The sequence below is a fragment of the Asterias amurensis genome, chromosome 12, assembly GCF_032118995.1.
Source record: "Asterias amurensis chromosome 12, ASM3211899v1".
Taxonomy (NCBI): domain Eukaryota; kingdom Metazoa; phylum Echinodermata; class Asteroidea; order Forcipulatida; family Asteriidae; genus Asterias; species Asterias amurensis.
Window position 1 is genome coordinate 1499661 of NC_092659.1, and position 19509 is coordinate 1519169.

At 39.5% G+C, this 19509-nt stretch overlaps 1 protein-coding gene across 1 annotated transcript; it reads right to left on the bottom strand.

Annotated features, from left to right (window-relative positions):
* Positions 1–52: 52 nt before the first annotated feature.
* Positions 53–9302, bottom strand: LOC139945615 (uncharacterized). Its single transcript, XM_071943031.1, has 3 exons — positions 9175–9302; positions 3301–3513; positions 53–2815 (listed from the first exon to the last, which is right to left on the bottom strand). Exons 2-3 carry the CDS (start codon positions 3446–3448, stop codon positions 2532–2534), a joined length of 432 nt encoding a protein of 143 aa, XP_071799132.1. The 5' UTR covers positions 3449–3513; positions 9175–9302; the 3' UTR covers positions 53–2531.
* Positions 9303–19509: the final 10207 nt, after the last annotated feature.

Consider the following 19509-nt stretch of genomic DNA (forward strand, 5'->3'; position numbering starts at 1 on the left):
TGATAAACACTCATTAGGAAATCTACCTGTCAGTATAGCTTCACTTAAAGACACTGGACACTATTGGTAATTGTCAAAGACCAGTCTTCTCACTTTCTCAACAAATGCATAAAATAACAAACCTGTGAAAATTTGAGCTTAACTGGTCGTCGACGTTGCGAGATAGTAATGAAAGAAAAAAACACCCTTGTCACACGGAGTTGTGCGCTTTCAGATGCTTGATTTCGAGACCTCAAATTCTAAATCTGAGGTCTCAAAATCAAATTCGTGGAAAATTACTTCTTGAAAACTACGCCACTTCAGAGGGAGCCGTTTCTCACAATGTTTTATACTATCAACTTCTCCCCATTCCTCGTCACCAAGAAAGGTTTTATGCTGATAATTATTTTTAGTAATTACCAATAGTGTCCACTGCCTTTAAAACACTCAATTGTTTTTAAATTTTATATATAAAAAATAAAAAATAATAATAAGAATAAGAATTTAGCTTCTGTTTTGCTGGAATTGTCACTTATATATGAGTTGGTTCTTATCCTGTACAATACATTTTAGAGCAATACCTGAGTTGTTTTTGTCTTATATGTTTTCTTTTTTTCTCTACCCTGACCGAAATCAGTTGTTGCATCTGTATTAGGTGTTCAGCTGCAGCGTTCTTGAAAGCAACTTCAATTCCGAGGGAAATATTTCACAGTCAAAATTGGTTCTAGTATGAACTTCATTATCAGTAAGCTTTCAGACTCAAATTAACAATGATGTTTTGTATCCTTACCATTCCTAATGTATGATACCTTTGACCCACGAAATAAAAAAATAAAAATATTAGTTGGGTGTAAAGCAAACTCACTGGATTCCAAATTCTCTATAGTATCAATTTCCTTTTAACAAAAAATACTCTTTCACAAAGAACTAAAATTATATTTTTTTAAATTTAAAATATCCTCAGTAATGTGATTTCAAACTGGTAGATAAACAATAAAAATATACTTTAATACAGACATAGCACGTTTACAAATTGTTACATTTTTTTTCGTGAACAAACAACATGAACAAAATACTATTTATTTTGTTTACATTTGCCACAAAAAGGGCGGAACTCTACCAAAGTGTTTTTTTTTAGGCACTCGTCGATTTAACAACAAAAAGGGCCTGGTAGTTTTCTCTAAATAAAAAAGCCACGAAGAAAAAAGCATATGGAGACATTATTTCGTTAAAGCCATTAAAAACTTTCGGTACAGTAAAAAAAAATTCACAGATTTACAAAAAATGTACAGGGTTTACAGAAGGTAATGGTGAAAGACTTCTCTTGAAATATTATTCCATGAAATGCTTTACTTTTTGAGAAAACATTAAAACAATATCAATTCTCGATAGCGAGAATTACGGATTTGTTTTAAACACATGTCATGACACGGCGAAACGTGCGGAAACAAGAGTGGGTTTCCCCGTTATTTTCTCCCGACTCCGATGACCGATTGAGCCTAAACTTTCACAGGTTTGTTATTTTATATATAAGTTGTGTTACACTAAGTGTGGGCCTTGGATAATACTGTTTACCGAAAGTGTCCAATGGCTTTAAGTTCTTCCCTTTGTCCCTGTAGTTAAGAACTTCCCATAGACTTTGTATATACAAAGTTCCTTGTGGGGCACCCAAGTCTGTAGAATTCCCCAATGGAGACATTTTGTGTTTCCAAGTATTATACATGTAACTGTTTTTCTCCTCGTGTTTAAAAATGTTTCCCTGTACCAACAAATCGGTGGGTTTAACCTTTGGTAAATAATATTAATAATATAACAATAATAACATGCATTTATATTGCACCTTATGTGAAATACAAAAGCAACTCGCAATAAAACCTAGGCAATAAAATAATTTAACAAATTTAACAATTTTGTTAAAAAAAAAAATTTAAAAAAAACTTGAGATCCTGAGATAATTTACTCCATGATGACGACGTCATAGGAGTAAATATGACGACATTCTGAGATGATTTATCTCGGGACGACAACTTGAGGGTAAGATCTTTCTTAAAAATGATAAACATTTACGATTAAATACTCCAACATTGGTGGTGCGGCTTCCTTTAAGTGAAATATTGTTTATTTACATTGTTTCTTATAAATACGGCTGAGATTGTTCTCTGCTATTCATAAAGCAGGTAGCTCAGTTTTCCGTCACTGGACAATTTTTAGTCCCTAAAAATGAGAAAAATACGGCCCGTTCGTTCGTATAAAGAATATTAAGGAGCACGCCTACATCATCTACATGTGTAAACAGGAAGATCCTCGTTAATCAAACTGATTGTCTCATCATTGACCTCAACATGTCCTGAAGCAACGGGAGTGGATTTGTAGGTAGGGCAAGCATCGATGATAGGACCCATAGCTTGGATCTTTACACAGGCACAGTTTGGCGATAGATCAACTCAAATTTTATGCAGGAAATATTGTGTACGGCCAACTCTAGTTCTGATACGGTTAAGGTTGAGCCAGGCTTTTCTTGAGAGGTCGCTTCCGCTTGGTTCCACACATAGCTATCTTGCAGTCAGAAAATCCCCCGTCTCGCCAACAGGCGATTCAGCGCGTCCCGTGCGACTCCCCGGGCCGCGTGATCTCACGTTGGACCCGGCGTCTTCATCTTGCACGGGCTCGGTGAGTTCGTTAAAGTCCGATTTGACTCGTGAGTTTGGCTTTAACATTTTAAGCGTTGAGCCTGCGGTTCGAGGAGCTGATCTACGACTTGAGAAGGAACCCGACCTATCCTTGGGAGCAAAGTTTGAGATGCGATTACTGTAGTCGTTTAGAACTTCCTTTGGAACTGTAGAGGAAACAACACAAGAAATTGTTAGTTTACTTAGGCATTTTTTAGTCCAAACTTATTAGTCCGTGTTTCAGTCCGTGTTGTTGCCGAATGGTTTAGGACACGTGGCTGAGTCGGTGTGGGTTCAAATCCTGTTCTTGACACTTGTGTTCTTGAGCGATACACTTGTCTTTAAATGGTTCTCTTGATCCAGTGGTAAATGGGTACCTGTGATGGCAGAGATGGGTTAAATAAATTGTTACATTTGAAGGAGCCAGTGGCATAACCAGAGGGGGTATGGAGCCCCCTCCCCCCCCCCCCCCCCGCCAACAACCCTTGCCCATACCCTCACCCCAATTACTAATAAGATTGGGAAAAAAATGTTTTAAGATGAACTTGGTTTTATTTAAAACCCCCTCTCCATTTGATGTCTTTGCCCACTCCCCCAAATTAAAATGACTGGTCACGCCACTGGACCGAACTAATTGAAAGTAACAACTGACCGGGCGAGTTGACGACTTCCCTGCCGTCTGGTTCACCTCTATTGTCCCGTGCCGTCGACAATACCGAAGAGCACGTGTCGAATTCACTCGGTTCCCCGTACGTCTGGCAGAACCTGGAGTTATCGACTCTGCTGGATCCGCAACCCATGGCTCTTACATCAAGCTAGACAGAGTTCTTGAAGGTTGTGAACTGCCTCAAGAAGCTGCAAAAGACTATCGAAAAAGGAGAAAATATACCACAAAATGTTAGAAAGCGTTCCTGGTTCTTGGTTGTTTTCCTCTAAAATACTACATGAAAGAGTTTTGACTGGAGTTGTTCGAAACCGGACTCAAGTCCTGGTGTTTCTGATCAGCATAAAGTGTGGGTTCGAGTCCTGCTTGATCCATAGCCCATGGTTCTTACATCAAGCTATAAAGAGTTCTTAAAGGTTTTGAACTGCTTCAAGAAGCTGCTGCAAGATAGGACAGAATATTGAGGAAACAATATTTCACAATGTTTTAGAAAAAGTTCTTCAATTCAACACGACTCCTTATCCCGTGCCCCGTGGGGCCTGACTCAGTACGACCTGGAATTAATGTCAAAATTACCCAGAAATAAGCCATATTGACGCAGAATCTCTGTTAAGCAATTTGTGGGTCAATTTAACCCACAAATTGGTCAGTTCCGAGTCAATTCTGCCCGGGAATGATTAGAGTGTTATTATTCAAAACACGAGCAAGTTTAAGCAACCAACAAAAAAACACAAACAAACAATGACAGCCTACCTGATCAAACAAAGTATAACACTGAGTGCATAAACGATCAGAAATTTGTTGTGTTTATTTATAGCTAGATTCTCCATGGGACTATAAATATGGGAATACTCTTGAGGGGGGTTGTGAAGGGCTTAAAGAGCTAATAATAGACTGAGATGCCTCATTATTCCACCAAAGTGGGGAAAAGATCCACAGCGTGCACCCGTTGCTAAGGTGATCACCAATTAAAAGAGATGGATATATCACAACAAACACAATTATGCAAACACTCTTTGCCACATGCAAAACACAACTGACTAATTTATTGCAATGATAAAGTAATATTTGCTTTCGAAAAAGGGATGTGATTGTCTAGCCTGGGTAATGAGGGTGTTTCAATGCTAGTGCTCAATAGACGCAATGAAACTAAAGTGATTCCAGGCTAGGACGCAGAGCCAACACACTGATTGTGGGGGTGTAATTTGGTCGAGTCGAAGAAACAGGATTATACAGCGATTCAGGCCATCGCATGAATATTTTTTAGCCATTTTTCATAATCCTGGGGTGCTGAACTAGTTGCCACTACAAGGGAGCAATATTGTGTGCGCATATTGTAGTGCCCTTGTTGAGTCTTTTATATAATGGAGCAATCGACCCCAAAAGGTAATTGTTAAGAAATAACAAGCAGTACCCCACAAACCGATAAGGTTGCGTGGTTAAAGTTAAATTTCCTCTCATATGGGATGTTTTGCCGACTGATATAAAATATCAGATTTAAGTGATCTACAACTACATCTATGATAATTCTAGACAAGATGAGAAGACAATGAAGAAATTTAGAAGTGGGAGGAAATCTGCGCTAGAAGAGTGGGGTTTGCAGGGCACTGCTAACGCCACCCTGAGCTTCCAGCCAGCAAGCTTGTGCTCTGGGAGCCCAAGCAAGGTCAAGCCCAAAGAGGTCGAGGCCATCTGACCTATGTCGATCTGCTGAAAAAGGACACTGGATTTGTGACAGCTGGGGTAGTGTCCACATGCATGTGGGACAGGAAGACCTGGAGAAACCTCAGCCGTAACATCATTGACCGAGGACACCACTCGAAATAGAAGAAGTGGTATCTTTCTCCTTGCCATCCACTCGGGCCCGGTTCGAATCCCGCTAGGGTGGGGGCACTATGTGGGTTGTCAGTCCCTACGTACCTGAAGGCGTGGGTTTTCCCTGGAATAGTTCTGTAGGGTTTTCCTCCCACATCCTAACTGAAACTTCCTTTTTGTCTTCTCTCCGTGGGGTTCTTATCTATAATAAGTTTAGAATCCTATAGTTTCACAGTCAGAGTTATGAGATGATAAAATGAAATTGTCCAACACGTTCGAGCCTTATTAATTTTGGTTTCTACCCATAAACCGATGTGTGTTAGCACTGTATACTCAGTACTTTCCCGAGTCTTGTGAAAACAATATCACAGGCATGTTACTCGGGTGGGATTCGAACCCACGACCCTTGTAATTCTAGAGTATGTGTCTTACCAACTAGACTACCAAGGTTGCCCGGTACCTAGAGGCCTTCGAGCCCATAACCAAACCAAGTCAAAGATGAGTCAAGATTAACCAAAGAAAAGTCACCCAACCTAGACATACTACAAGAAGGGACACTATATTAAGCTTGTGGCAGCAGTGGCTGATTTTACAAAGAGCCCACAGATTGATCGGAACTGCAATGCTTAAAAGTCTGATGTACAAATCACTATGGTAATACTAATGACAACTCATCTTATATACAGTAAATATAAAGGCTTTGTGAAATCGAGCCCGGGAGAAATATCCAAATGCAAGAGGGACTGGGAGATCTGGAGACCATTCTGTCGTCACCATTGAACTGACACCACTCGAAGAAGAAGATGAAAGTCAAGTCACCGAAGCCGATAGCATCTGGGAAAGTGTCTGAGCTTATTGAAACGTTATACACGAGTCGGCTCAAATTGCGGCTACATCTGATGTTCGCTTAATGATTTAGCCCGCGCTTTTTACAAGGGCAACATGAGTGCAGAATCCAATATCCGGCTAGATTGTTCATAATCTATCAGACTCTGCAAATGTCATGTCAGCAAAATCGTCATTGATACTGGCTTTCCACAGATGGCAACTAATTGGATGGTTAAATAACATTCGGCTGTTTGTATCAATCAGCACGTGGTTTGTTAGGATTCGAACACACAACCTTGTGATTGCAAGTCACTGCAGTCTAACCACTGGACCACAGTTAGCTTGGTAGGATTCGAACCCACAAGCTTGTGATTGCAAGTCCTTGAGTCTGACCACTAGACCACGAGTTACAAAAATATTTACCCTAAAATCTGTAATTTGTAGACTTTTTTGAGGACCCCAAGTTATGAACGAGGCTCTGTGCATATTGAAGAATGTACTATAAGAAAACACACATGGTCTTTAAAAGTAGCTTCTTACATTGGCAAGTATTCCAAAAACGAATGCCCATAAAAACTAGTGGTAATAGCACTGCAGCTGTTGATAGTATACAAATATTGACTGCTTCGAGTGCTATGGTTAAAACTATGAATCCCGAGGTGATCCCCGGAGCGTTCTATTTTCCCGAGGCGAAGCCGAGGGAAAATAGAACGCTCCGGGGATCACCGAGGGAGTCATAGTTTTTAACCATTGCACGAGTAAAAGCAGTCAATATTTGTTTTATAACACCCCAAACATTTCTAAATACTGTACTTTTATTATTAAGTTACAGACCTGAATGCTACAATCCACGGACGACGCGAATACAGATTGCAAACACTTTTACTTACTGTGTTGCATGTAGTGTCGTGCAATCCGAAATGGTTACAGACTATTAATTTATCATCCTCGTACACGCAACGGACGTCTGGGTACTGCACGCCGTGTGCTAGTCTGTCGGACTAGTGCACGGCGCCGTGTGCTAGTCTTCGGACTAGCGCATGGCAAACCGACGCACTATCACACGGCCGTCGTCTAGCAAAACTAAGACATGTCATGTGACGCGCTCTAAACTAATGAGCAGGCAGAATACTTGCAAGGGGTGTTATAATGTAAACTATTTTGAAGAAGAAATAAATCCTTTCGAAAGAATAGTGTTTTTGTTTACGTTTCACCCCAAAACATTTGAATCTGAGACCTTTCTCAGATTTATAAAGGCGGTCACAGATGCGGTCGACTCCAGCTGTCACAAAGCGCAGATGAATGTCCTTCGTGTGCATAACCCTGTTGTTTTCTCGCTGAAACTTTGTTTGTTGCAAATAAATCAGCACTACGTTGACAAAAAAACTCTACCTTGAACTGGCACACACTTAGAGAAAACTCCATCCGATAAACATTTTGTGCTGATTCCCAGATGTGGGTTCGAATCCCACCCGAGTTATATCCGTGTGGTTTTTTGTTTTCACATGACTCAGGAAAGTACTGAGTATACACATCGGTGTAAGGGTAAAACCAAAATTAATATTCTTTATCCCCGGTGCAAATTTAACATCTATCAGCTAAAGCACGTTGCGTTGATCGATGGTTGGTGTTACGCCATGGTAATTGTGAGCTCAATGACACCGAGCTGTATCCATAGCCGTTAATTAAGCCATTGGCTTTGGCTAGCAGTCTCTGCCCGCACGTACTCCATTGTCGTATCCTGATCATGATGGATAGTGGTTGTACGCTCTAATGTAATCCAGGATCTCTAAAGACGAGCAGTTAAAAGCATCGAATGAAAAGAGCAAGATTGAGCCGAATCAATCAATCAATCAATCGACCAATCAATCTTCATAATCAAAATAATAACAATTTACGTCTGCGGGCAGTATTCCTCTGTCATAACAACAAACCACTCTGATTTTTGTAATATGCTTGTAATATTCAAAATATCAAATAAATTATGTTTACAGAGATGGTAGAGCAGGGCTGGTTAGGTGATCAACCAGACATTGTTACAGGCACTGTACATGTTTGTATAATATTACTCCAAATATATAATAGCATAAAACCTTACTTGGTAATGAGCAACGGAGAGCTGTTGATTGAAACATTTTGAGAAACGGCTCCCTCTGAAGTAACGTATAGTTTTTTGAGAAAGAGGTAACGTCTCACTAAAATAATAAAAGACTTCTGGTCATAAGCCTTTTAATCCTGTCTGAAAGCACACTATTTTGTACAGCAAGGTTGTTTTTTGCAACTTTAATGACCAATCGAGTTCAAATTTTCACAGGTTTGTTTATTTATGCATATGTTGGGATAACCAACTGAGGGTTCTTATCTTTGACAATTACCAAAGTGTCCAGTGCCTTTAAGCAGCAAATTGAATAACAAACCTGTAGTATGTCTGCAAAATTTGCAGACATTTAATGTTGGCTTATTCTGTTGTGTAAGTCAGTAGAAAATTGTGGGAAAAAAACATTGTTAATACTGTAAACATGCGATTTTTTAACGAATTTAACGGCTGGATTTAGCACCGATAACTATTTTTTAATTCACTCTGAATTTTTCACCGATCGCGTTTTCAAGCACGGTCTTCTCAATGTTTGTTCACATGGCCATATTTTGAGTAAATTATGCATACAATTTGTAGAATCCTTAACACAACATCTGGTTGAATTTTAAAAAATTGTTGCATAACAAAACAAAACTGCTGCGCATAAAACTACCTCCATGATAAAACACAATAGAGCAGTTTTGCTTTTAGTAGAATGGTTTATACAGACCAGTCGTGTAATTTAAGCTGCTTTTTCAAACCGATAAAATAATATGTATAATTTATTTTTATATTTCTTATTGATATGTTTAAACACAAAATGACCAGCAGCAGTAGCTGAAAGGTTCACTTAACAGTGCTATAAGTATAAGTACATGTAAAGCTATAAACAATAACAAAATAAAGGGCAATAGAGTAAAAAGTAAAAATTTTACAAAACTCTTCGTAAAAATAATCCATATTATACATAAGTCTGGATGTTTCTTAATGAGAGGTAGCCTACTCATAACAACAGGTCTTTGTGAAACGAGCAACATCTCTCAGAAATCCATACTTTGGAGAGAAGAGATTCAAACGATGAAATCAAAGTAACATCCCAAAACACCACCTAAATAATTAATTAAATATCAAATAACACTCACCTACAACGAAGAGCAAGGGCTACAAGTAGACATGACCCACGCTCATTAGCAGATTGCTGTTTGTGGAAACCATGATATCTCCTTCAATTCTCTATGATATATCACACGTAGTTCGTCCTCACATCTTCTGTGTCTGACTGTGTTATGTTGGTCGTTTCTCTATGCGCAAGTCACGCGTAAATGGAGGTTGTTCATACAACCGCACACACGATCGTACAGAGTCTGCTGTTTAAAGGCACTGAACACCTTTAATAATTGCCAAAGACCAGTATTCTTACTTGGTGTTTCCCAACATTATGCATACCACTATGTGAAAATTTTTACCAAATTGTCATCGAAGTTGCAAGAGAATAATGAAAGGAAAAACAACCAAATTTGTGTGCTTTCAGATCCCTTGCAAATTATACAAGAGGCTTCAGCTGAAGTCTTTCAATATTTGAGTGAGAAAACACCTCTTTATACAAAAAATATATGGTTACTTCAGAGGAAGCCGTTTCTCACAATGTTTTATACTATCAGCAGCTCTCCATTGCTCGTTACCAAGTAAGTTTTTATGCAAAAAAAAAATGATTTTGAGTAGTTACTAGTAGTGTTCATTGCCTTTAAAGAAATAAATGTCCGAGTTTTGATTGAAATGAGAGATGCAGCACCATATTTAGCCCCGCTATAAGAAGCTCCTGCCCCGGATGTGGCAGGTGGGTGCATCTTGTCCAACCACGGAGTGCATCCTTGGGATCAAGGTTGTGTATTTATAGCGCCACCTCCTACTTGCACAAATCGTCTTGTCATTGTGTCGTGTCAGAAGCTATTACAAAATCAAACACAGCATGTCTTTAAAAGGAAGATATACGTCTGGTAATCACTCTTTTGATACCTTTTGAAGGTCGAGTTTTTTGCCATCATATGAATCCCTACTCAAATGAAGATGTATGTGATTAGGCCTAAGTTTCAGGGAGAAAAGGGGTGAACACTAAAGAGCAATGCATTCAGAGAAGTCGCGTTAATCCGGTGTACATACTTAATTAATCATTTCCCCTCAGGAGACGAAAATTATTTTAGCATAACGTAATACAAGTACTTGCGCAACTCTCCTTACAACATTGCTCTGTGCTTTTCACTTTTTTTTTCTCGTAAAACGTAACGCTTAAAGACACTGGACACTATTGGTAATTGTCAAAGACCAGTCTTCTCACTTGCTGTATCTCAACATGTGCATAAAATAACAAACCTGGGAAAATTTGAGCTCAATCGGTCGTCGAAGTTGCGAGATAAGAATGAAAGAAAAAACACCCTTGTCACACGAAGTTGATTGCTTTTCAGATGCTTGATTTCGAGACCTTAAATTCTAAAGAGGTCTCGAAATCAAATTCGCGGAAAAATACTTCTTTTTCGGAAACTACGTCACTACAGAAGGAGCCGTTTTTCACAATGTTTTATACTACCTCTCCCCATTACTCGTTACCAAGTGAGGTTTTATGCTATTAATTATTTTGAGCAATTACCAATAGTGCCCACTCCCTTTAAAGCTGTTCTCTGTAAGTTATAATACACACATATTCATTCACTGTGAGTAGCGATTCATATCATGTCCAAAACAAAAGGTATTAAAACAACTATAGTGAATTGAAATTTCATAAACTATTTTTCCCTGTTTATGATTGATGAATAAAGTTATGATAATTGCCAGTAGACATGAATCATTTTTGCTAAAATTGTTATTTATGCATCTGTTCGTGAGTTTGTATCGACTACACAGCTAAGGCCGAGCTGAAAAAAAGACAGCGCGCGGGAGCGACTTTTTTTTCTTATTCAAGATGTCCGCCAATCTTTTTAGAACTTCAAACTACGAATGGGTTTTCCACGGTTAAACACACAATAATGAAAGGAACATGTATATAGACAAGACATTGAACATATTTACTGGGGTTTTATTAAATTGTTTTGTCAGTCTTAAAAGCCTGCTGTATGGCACCTCATTTTCACAAGAATAAGTCTAAAATGTGTAACTAAACCATTTGTTTCACATAAAATACCCGGCACATGTTCTTACTTGCAAGTTTATCATTTTCTGGTCATTTGACATTTGGCCCTATGTATTTTTAAATCCTATTTTGAATTACGGAAAAATAAAAAAAAATAAAAATCCCTGCGGCCCCAAAAGGAAACAGGTAGGAGCCATAAACATGTATTTTCTTTTACCTGGCCTGTACGTTTTACAGTCACGTTTTGATTGTTGTTGCTAGCAGAGTCTTTGTACTGTATTTCCCGCTCCCGGTGTGAATGGTGTTGTTATAATAATTCGTTCGAGGGCGGTAATTGGTTAACTGAAATTGACATTTAGTGAACTTTTCAAACACTGAAATACAATGTGTGGAAGGAACCTTCGAAATTTGTTAGTCTTGTGTGTCTGAACAATCTTACCGAAAATGTAAAAAAAAAAAAAAATGATGTGACACAAAAACACAAAATCATAAAATAACAACTTGTTTTCTAAACGATGGTTGTTGGGAACAAAAACGCAACTGCGTAATAAAATCGCAAAAATAATGTGCATCGTGTGATCGCCGCGGACCCGCGTTATGAACAACCAAGATCGAGGCCTCCTCCTCAAAATATCGCATCCATGTTTAGACTGTTAACACATGATCTTTATTATTTAAAATTAGGTAAGTTTATGTACAAGTACGTACAGTAGTATTGCATAACCACCTTGCTTTAGCTCATGTTTTATTTAAACTATTAGTATTCAGTAATACAAAACTCGCAGCACTTCAAAAAAAGTTTTGCCCTTCCGACTTATTATTAATGTTGGCTACTGTTTATAACTGTCACTGTTAGTGTTAATATTATGAATCGCCGAGATCAGGCGTGACATGGCGAGATTCACTACGTAATTAGGCCAGTATACGGCCGTCCTTCAGTTCTTAATGTTTGCCATGAGATGGCATATAATTAATTTAGGGGGCTTATCAGCCTCTGTGAAGCTGTTAAGCTGCATATTACAATAGAAGCGGCTACGACGTGTTCGAGCCGTAGATATGCACAGGTCTTGGCAGCTATGGCTTTCATAAAGCTGTTAAGCAGAACATTCTGCTTGAAAAATGTCTTTGCTAAGCAAAAAATGAGTGAGTATCAGTCACAATAATGTAAACTTAAAGTAATATTAACTGGTAACCTGGTTTTTTGCTAAGCAATGCTATTCTCTGTCTAGCGAGTTTTTGTGCTTACAGGCTTTATGAAATTGGGCCTTAGCAACAGCGACCCGTGCTTGACCACGAAGCACAACCAGGGCCCAATTTCATAGCGCTGCTTAACGGTAAGCAAATTTGCGTGCTTACTGTAGCAAAAAAATATGCTTAAGCCTTAGCGTATTTCACAGGTTAGCAGAAAAAATGGGCGGCCATATTGCGTGTTTACCGCGGATTTGCATTGTGACGTCATTTATTTTCGTGCGGTAAGCACCGGAAGGTTAGCATGCCTTTTTGTGTGCTTACGGTTAGCAGTGCTATGAAATAGAAATCGCACAGTAAGCACAAAATCGGCCGCTAAGCAGCGCTATGAAATTGGGCCCTGAGCTTTGAATGTTTGTTCCTGGATGGAAGCAAACCGAACAGCACGGAGAAACAAAACTCATGGTGTAGAAGAAAAACAACGGAAAACTCTTATCACAAAATGACCCTATAATCGAACCAGGGTCACGGTGGTGAGGGGCCATAATGGCATAAGAGGCGACCCCCAACTTTGGGAACGAGCTTTGGGCACAAGTTCTGACGAATCATTTCGGCATACTCGGACATACTTCCCCCCCCCCCCAAGCGAAACTACTACTGATCTTGCTCAATGATGTCATTGAATACAATGATTTCGTTGGATAAACGTGCAATGACGCAAACAACTCTCAATATGTGATGTTTATAATCTGTTTGCGCAATTGTACCGCGCCCCAGGCTACCTCACTGCCGAGTTAATTACTTTGTTGATCATCTGATGATAATGGAGTTTCAACAACTGCGTCACCATAGTAACAAAAAGGGAAAGTGCTACTTTACAATGCAGCAAATATATAGTATTATCTGTATAGCTTAAGGTTCAATATATTTTGGGATGATAGATAAAATGCTACTCAAATAAGCTGGGTAGTTTTTGTTCGACACAAAACACAGTGTCAGCAGATTTTCAATCAATTTTTTGAAGAATATGATGGTAGAAAGCTTCTCTTAAAATATTACTTGCTGAGGCACTGTAGTTTTTGAGAAATGAGTAAAACCATGTCACGAAAATAATGAATAGCATTTACAGGCCTAACGTTTTTTTGGTTTTTTTTGCGCGACTCTCTGATGAAAACATTGCTCTGTGATTTTTACTTTTTTTCTCAAAAACTTGGCTGGAACTTGAATAAAATATTAAGCGTTTTTTAATTATATGGTACTGATATTGTGGTTTTGATAAAAAAAAATATTTCTTTTTGTCTAAAATGGGTATTGATTTTGAAGTTTACACTAGAACCATTTTTCTTATGAAGTCATATTAAAACAAAACTGTATCTGAAAACCTACATTAAAACTTTTCTTCTATTTTCTCCCGACTTATAAAAAAGGATTAAGCCCAAATTTTCACAGGTTTGTTATTTGATGTATGGTTGATCGCACAAAACACGAACATTTTGTTGTCAGCTTTACTTTTCATGACTTCTATAATACTTTCAAATTAATACATAAATTTCTGAAAGGTGTCGCAGATAAAGTTCTCTTCCCGTAGCTGCGTTTTTGGTGAACGAGGTTGAAACTGGATCATGCCCACAGCTCCGATGAAACTGTGTAAATAATTCACCATTATACATCCCCCCGGCAACTATAAAGAATCGCATGACACTGTATCTAATAGGGACAATGAACACACATTGTTTCATTAACTGATAACCTTTCTCTGGAATGGTTTATGTTACATGCGACTTACAGCGAACTTTGGACCCGACATGCCCCAAATCATGCTTGCTCGTACTCGTACAATTTGAATATCGAAGTATAGTCTCAACTACCAGCCGTTGAATTTTATTCAATGTGTAACTTTGGTGAGATAATAATCATAATAGTGGCTTCTTATAGCACTCATCAAGGCGCTTTAACGTTCAGTATTTTCCGCAAGGCGTGTGGTTGAAATATATGAGACGTACATTTTACATATAGCACCAAATGGTTTTAAAAAGGGGGCTGTGCCGCAATATGCAGCCGATCAACAAGAACACCGGGGCGAACCCTCTCTTTTCGAGAGTTCTTTAACCTGTGTTACGCACTCAGTGTTGTGGTGATAATCTTCTAACGACTGGTGGTAACGTCTACGATTTGACCCCATGCCAAAATAAAGTGGTATTCGGGTATGTACGCGGTATAACCATGGCAGCCCTCAACACAGCGTACGTTTACCACTTCAAGCAACACGACCCCATTAAGACAATGTTAAACATTACACACCGTGTGGAGCGAACAAAAGGCACCGATTGTCGTCAACACCCCGGTTTTAATAGCACTTGAAACGTGAGAACTCCTAGTGTATAATATGAACAAGAATGGCATTGCGAGGTGTAGAACAACATCAGGTAGCGGCAACGTACAACATCATGTCCGCCCAACAACAACACAGTCTGAACATGTACCCGTCATGGTACGCGAGGTACCTGCTGGCCTTCAACAACCAATTAAGGTGCCGGGAGAGAGTGCAGGATCTACGGCATCGACTCATCTCGGAGGAGCAGAGGTACCTCGACCAAGCCTCCAACCGTGTCAGGGATTTTGTTCTAGCCGGGAAGCACACGGTACGGCCGCTGGTTGGGGAGAACCTACCGAGGAACCAACCCACTAAATCGCACCCTTTGACGACCAAATCGCTGCCCACTAGACTACCCTCGTTAAATCCCCAGCAAGGACACTCTATATCAGACGATGGGAGAGGAAGGTGCTATGACGTCATCCAACCAAGGAGGAGGAGGAGGAAGAGGAAGACGCCCTCTCCTCAGTACCCGACTTTCTGCTTTGAGGAGTTGGTTGTCAGGGCGGAGGCTGAAAAGAGGCGGGATGCCAGACGTAAGAAGACCACGCCCAAGATGCCTCCGTCGACCGTTACCTTAGCAACAGAAAGTCATCACGACAACAAACAGTGTTCTGATGTACCGCTTGTGGATTATCAACAATCTAGCAATACACTTGTATCGAGTGATGATATGACTGGGGTAAGTCTACGAAGAAGTCACATGACAAAGACATCACGTGATGAGCCCAGAGGGTACCAAGACACAACGTCCATGTCAATTAAACTACCGCCTCTTGACCCAACTCATATCACCATGGTGACATCTCTTCCCTCGGTAACCGTTAACACAACCAAAGTTAAAAACTCCAGATCCACTTCACGTAACTATCCCTCTACCAGTTCCGACCCGGATGCCTCTACCAGGGCCAAGGCTCGCAACGCCCACGGGTATCACCAGGCTTCTCCGGACCAAGTTGTACCGTCTGATTGTTACATTCCCCCCACGACGAGTCCAGTGAGCATCACCGAGGAGCTGAAGACCGGGGAAGTGATGACTTGCAGTCAGTGTAGTTTACCTAATCTCGACACTGGATTCATCGATGAACACAATGATCTTTCAAACGAACAGATCCTCCTTAAAAACAGTGACCCCTCCGTGACCCCAACTCCAGCTGAGAATACGTCACTTCCGGCCATCCCAGCTGAAGACCGAAAACGTCTTAAAAGAAAAGAGTACCAACGAAAACATCTACGACAGTTGAAGCGGAACAGTATAAGTTTAAGCAATGAGAACAAGGAGGAGGCGGATACCAGTCTCATCAGTCAACACTTGCATCCATCGTCGACCCAAGATGGAGACTTCTCTGAGATCGAGGCCGTCAGAAGATGGCAGCTGATCGGGGAAGAAGGTGAACAGAATATGGATGACGTCATATGAGTTCCATTAAACCTAAACGGTGAAAATACTGAACTTGCTTTTGAAAAAGTAGACCTATATTTTGAAATTATTTATACAGAAACTATCTTGTGAGGAAAATGTTCTAATAAGGCGTTATTTCGGGGAAGGACAGGCCCATTTGACGCCTTGTACTTACGCACAGCCAGCTCACTGTCTGCCCCCACCATTTTTCAGTGAAATAATTTTACTCTCAAAATGGCGGACTATCCGCGTTAGCGTCGCCTTAAAACCTCTAAACTCGACCCTTTATCTGAAATTTTGCATCAAACACCCAAGTTGTTTATTATAAAACGATTGATTTACTTCTCATAAAACGGTTAACATTATACACCACTTTAAAGCTTTATATGGCTACATTTATACCATTTTTTTTACGCCCTTCGAGGTTTTGGAAACATGCGGCCATTTTTTCCCCCTAGTGATTATATCCGTCACCGGTGACCGAATTTAGGCCCAAGTTAAAATGAAATACAAAATGACGCAACCGGGCACTGTTTTGGTTAATAATATGTGCATACTGAAACGTGTTATGCGCCATTAAGCATTTTCATTAGTACCATAAACTTGGGTGTGATCCCTGGCTATACGCCAGTTACAGGTTGGTTGAATGGCTTATGACTGGCACCTCGAACAAAGATGTTGACAGAAATAGAAAGGCCACAGGGCGAGCTATAGCTAAAGTTGGTATGATACACTGGCACGTTAATCCAGAGGTCAGAGGTTCAAGTCCCGCTTTAATAATCATTTCTTTGTTCAACCAATGTTTGGGTACACCTAGCTTCACCTTTGACCTAGGCCTCATATGTTATATTGTCATAAGTCATACTTGTTTAATATTTTAATGTTAGTGTTATGTTATATCATGTCAGGTTTAACGTGCAAAATAAACATTGATCTACGACGATGTAATGAAATAAATGTTCATTTATTTATTTGATTATTTTTCGATTGACTAACTAAAATCAGAGACATACTAACATAAAAGTCTAGAATAGTTCCATACGGCTCTTTTCAGAACTAACACTCTCATAAAAGAGATTTACACACGGTTGTACCTGCAAGGTTTACTATTATTTGTAGTTTCTTCCTATTTATCCACACCATGTTAAGCTTCAAACAATAATTCATTCCATACAGGTTATTTCCTGATTTTTTTTTATACTTTGGCGGGAGAAGTACATTGTTGCAGGAAAGAATCTCTGGGGGAAAAAACCGTACATTATGACGTGGAAATTGATGAGATGCATTTATGCACGCAACTCATCGACACTCATGTAAAAATCAAATTTCTGCACATCAGAATTGCCACTGTCGTCAAGTTCTTTTCAGTGGGGAAATGTTTTTTCAATCGATTATTAAAAGGGAATCCTTAAAAAGAACATCGGGAAAAATTTTGATCACGGCAATTCTAATGTGCAGACAAAAGAATTGCTAGAGTGTCTGTGTACACAGACACTCTAGCAACACTCTAGCAATTTAGTGGGTTCTAATTACCAAACGTATATACGTCTTCTTTATATTCAAACCGGCAATTTGTTTTACTGAATTTATCATCAATTTGAAACAAGTCAAATACTTTTAATATAAATTTGAGTTTGCATCAAGGTTTCACATTTCAAACTGCGGTTAGTTCAACTAATTGACTTCACCCAAATTCAATATTGGGCTTCATACTATATTTGCACTGTTAAAGGTAAGGTGACTAGATAGGTAAATACTCCATAAGCTGACGGCCATAAAAACTTTTGAGAGAATAAACCGTTTGCGAAAAAGGATTCCCTTCAAAGTAATATGGTTTGGATAATTGTTCACCCATAAGCTTTGAATTTGAGAAAACAGTTATTCGAGCGTGAATCATTTCTCAGATTTCTGGGGGTTGGTGTCTGTTCGCGAATGCTGAGGCCAGAGATGTTGGTTGTTTTTAATACCCGCTGTCACCTCGCTAAACCTGGATGGATTCGGCATCTTTGTGTACCGTGACACTGACAGATCCCCGCCCCCCTTTTCCAATCAATTAAAGGCAGTGGACACTATTGGTATTTCCCAAAATAACTATTTGGCATAAAACCTTTTTTGGTAACGAGTAATAGGGAGAGATGGTAGTATATAATCTTGTGAGAAACGGCTCCCTCTGAAGTGATGTAGTTTTCGAGAAAGAAGTAATTTTCCACGAATTTGATTTCGAGACCTCAGATTTAGAATTTGAAAGCATCTGAAAGCACACAACTTCGTATGAAAGGGTGTTTTATCTTTTATTATTAGGGACTTTTCGTTTTCGACGACGGATGGTTCTGCGACGGTTGTTCAGCTAAACGTTGTCGTTTTCAGCACAACGAAGATTCATCCCAAGTACTGTCGTAGAAATTGAGGGACGACCGTCCTCAAAGCCGACGCATGCGCAGATGACGCCAAATGTCATCTTTACCGTCGCAGAACCATCCGTCGTCGAAAACGAAAAGTCCCTATTATTTCGCAACTTCGACGACCATGAGTTCAAATTTTCACAGGTTTGTTATTTTGTGCACTGGTTGAGATACACCAAGTGAGAAGACTGGTTTTTAGCAATTACCAATAGTGTCCACTGTCTTTAAATAAATAATAATACCAGGCTCTTATAGGGGCGTATCAAAGCGCTCAATATTTTTCCTGCAATTTCTGTATAATTGTGCCACTACATCAGCATTACTTTGACACAAACCACTCTATGACGTTACCTTTAACTCTAATTGACTCGACGTAGAGTTCAATATTGAGCAACGGCCACATCAAATTGGAGTATAGTATACCCTGATTAGAATCCTCTTCTCCCAATGAGGATACATTTAACTACCTTAATCAGGGTATCTACCCGCTTTTCATGATGAAGAATATTGTACTCTCCTTGAAGCATTGCTGGCATGTTTTCCAGGGGAGAGGGGTTGCAAATTTTCATAGGTTAAACTGGCCCGATCGGAGTTTATTGTATCCCGATTCGTACACTCTTATCCCAAATGGGGATACATAAATACCTTGATCAGGATAGCCCTTTCTCTGGATGAAGATATAAATATTATATATTACCTAACTTGCATCTTGCTGTGGATGGACCCTCTTAAATCTATTCGTGCTCTGTTTGTGCTCTATAGGATGCTTTTAGATGGTGTTATTTTCTTGAGAGAGACTCGAAGCTCCACCCTTAATTAAAGTCTAGTGTGCTTATGATTAATTACGTCTCTCTTTTGCTTATTTGTTCCTAAAACCATGCTAAACTACCCGCCTTGGGATTATAAAGATAGCCGCATGAAGCCCTCCATACCAAAGAAGGTAAAAGTTTCCTAATTTGGGAAACACTTTTTCGATGACGTATATGA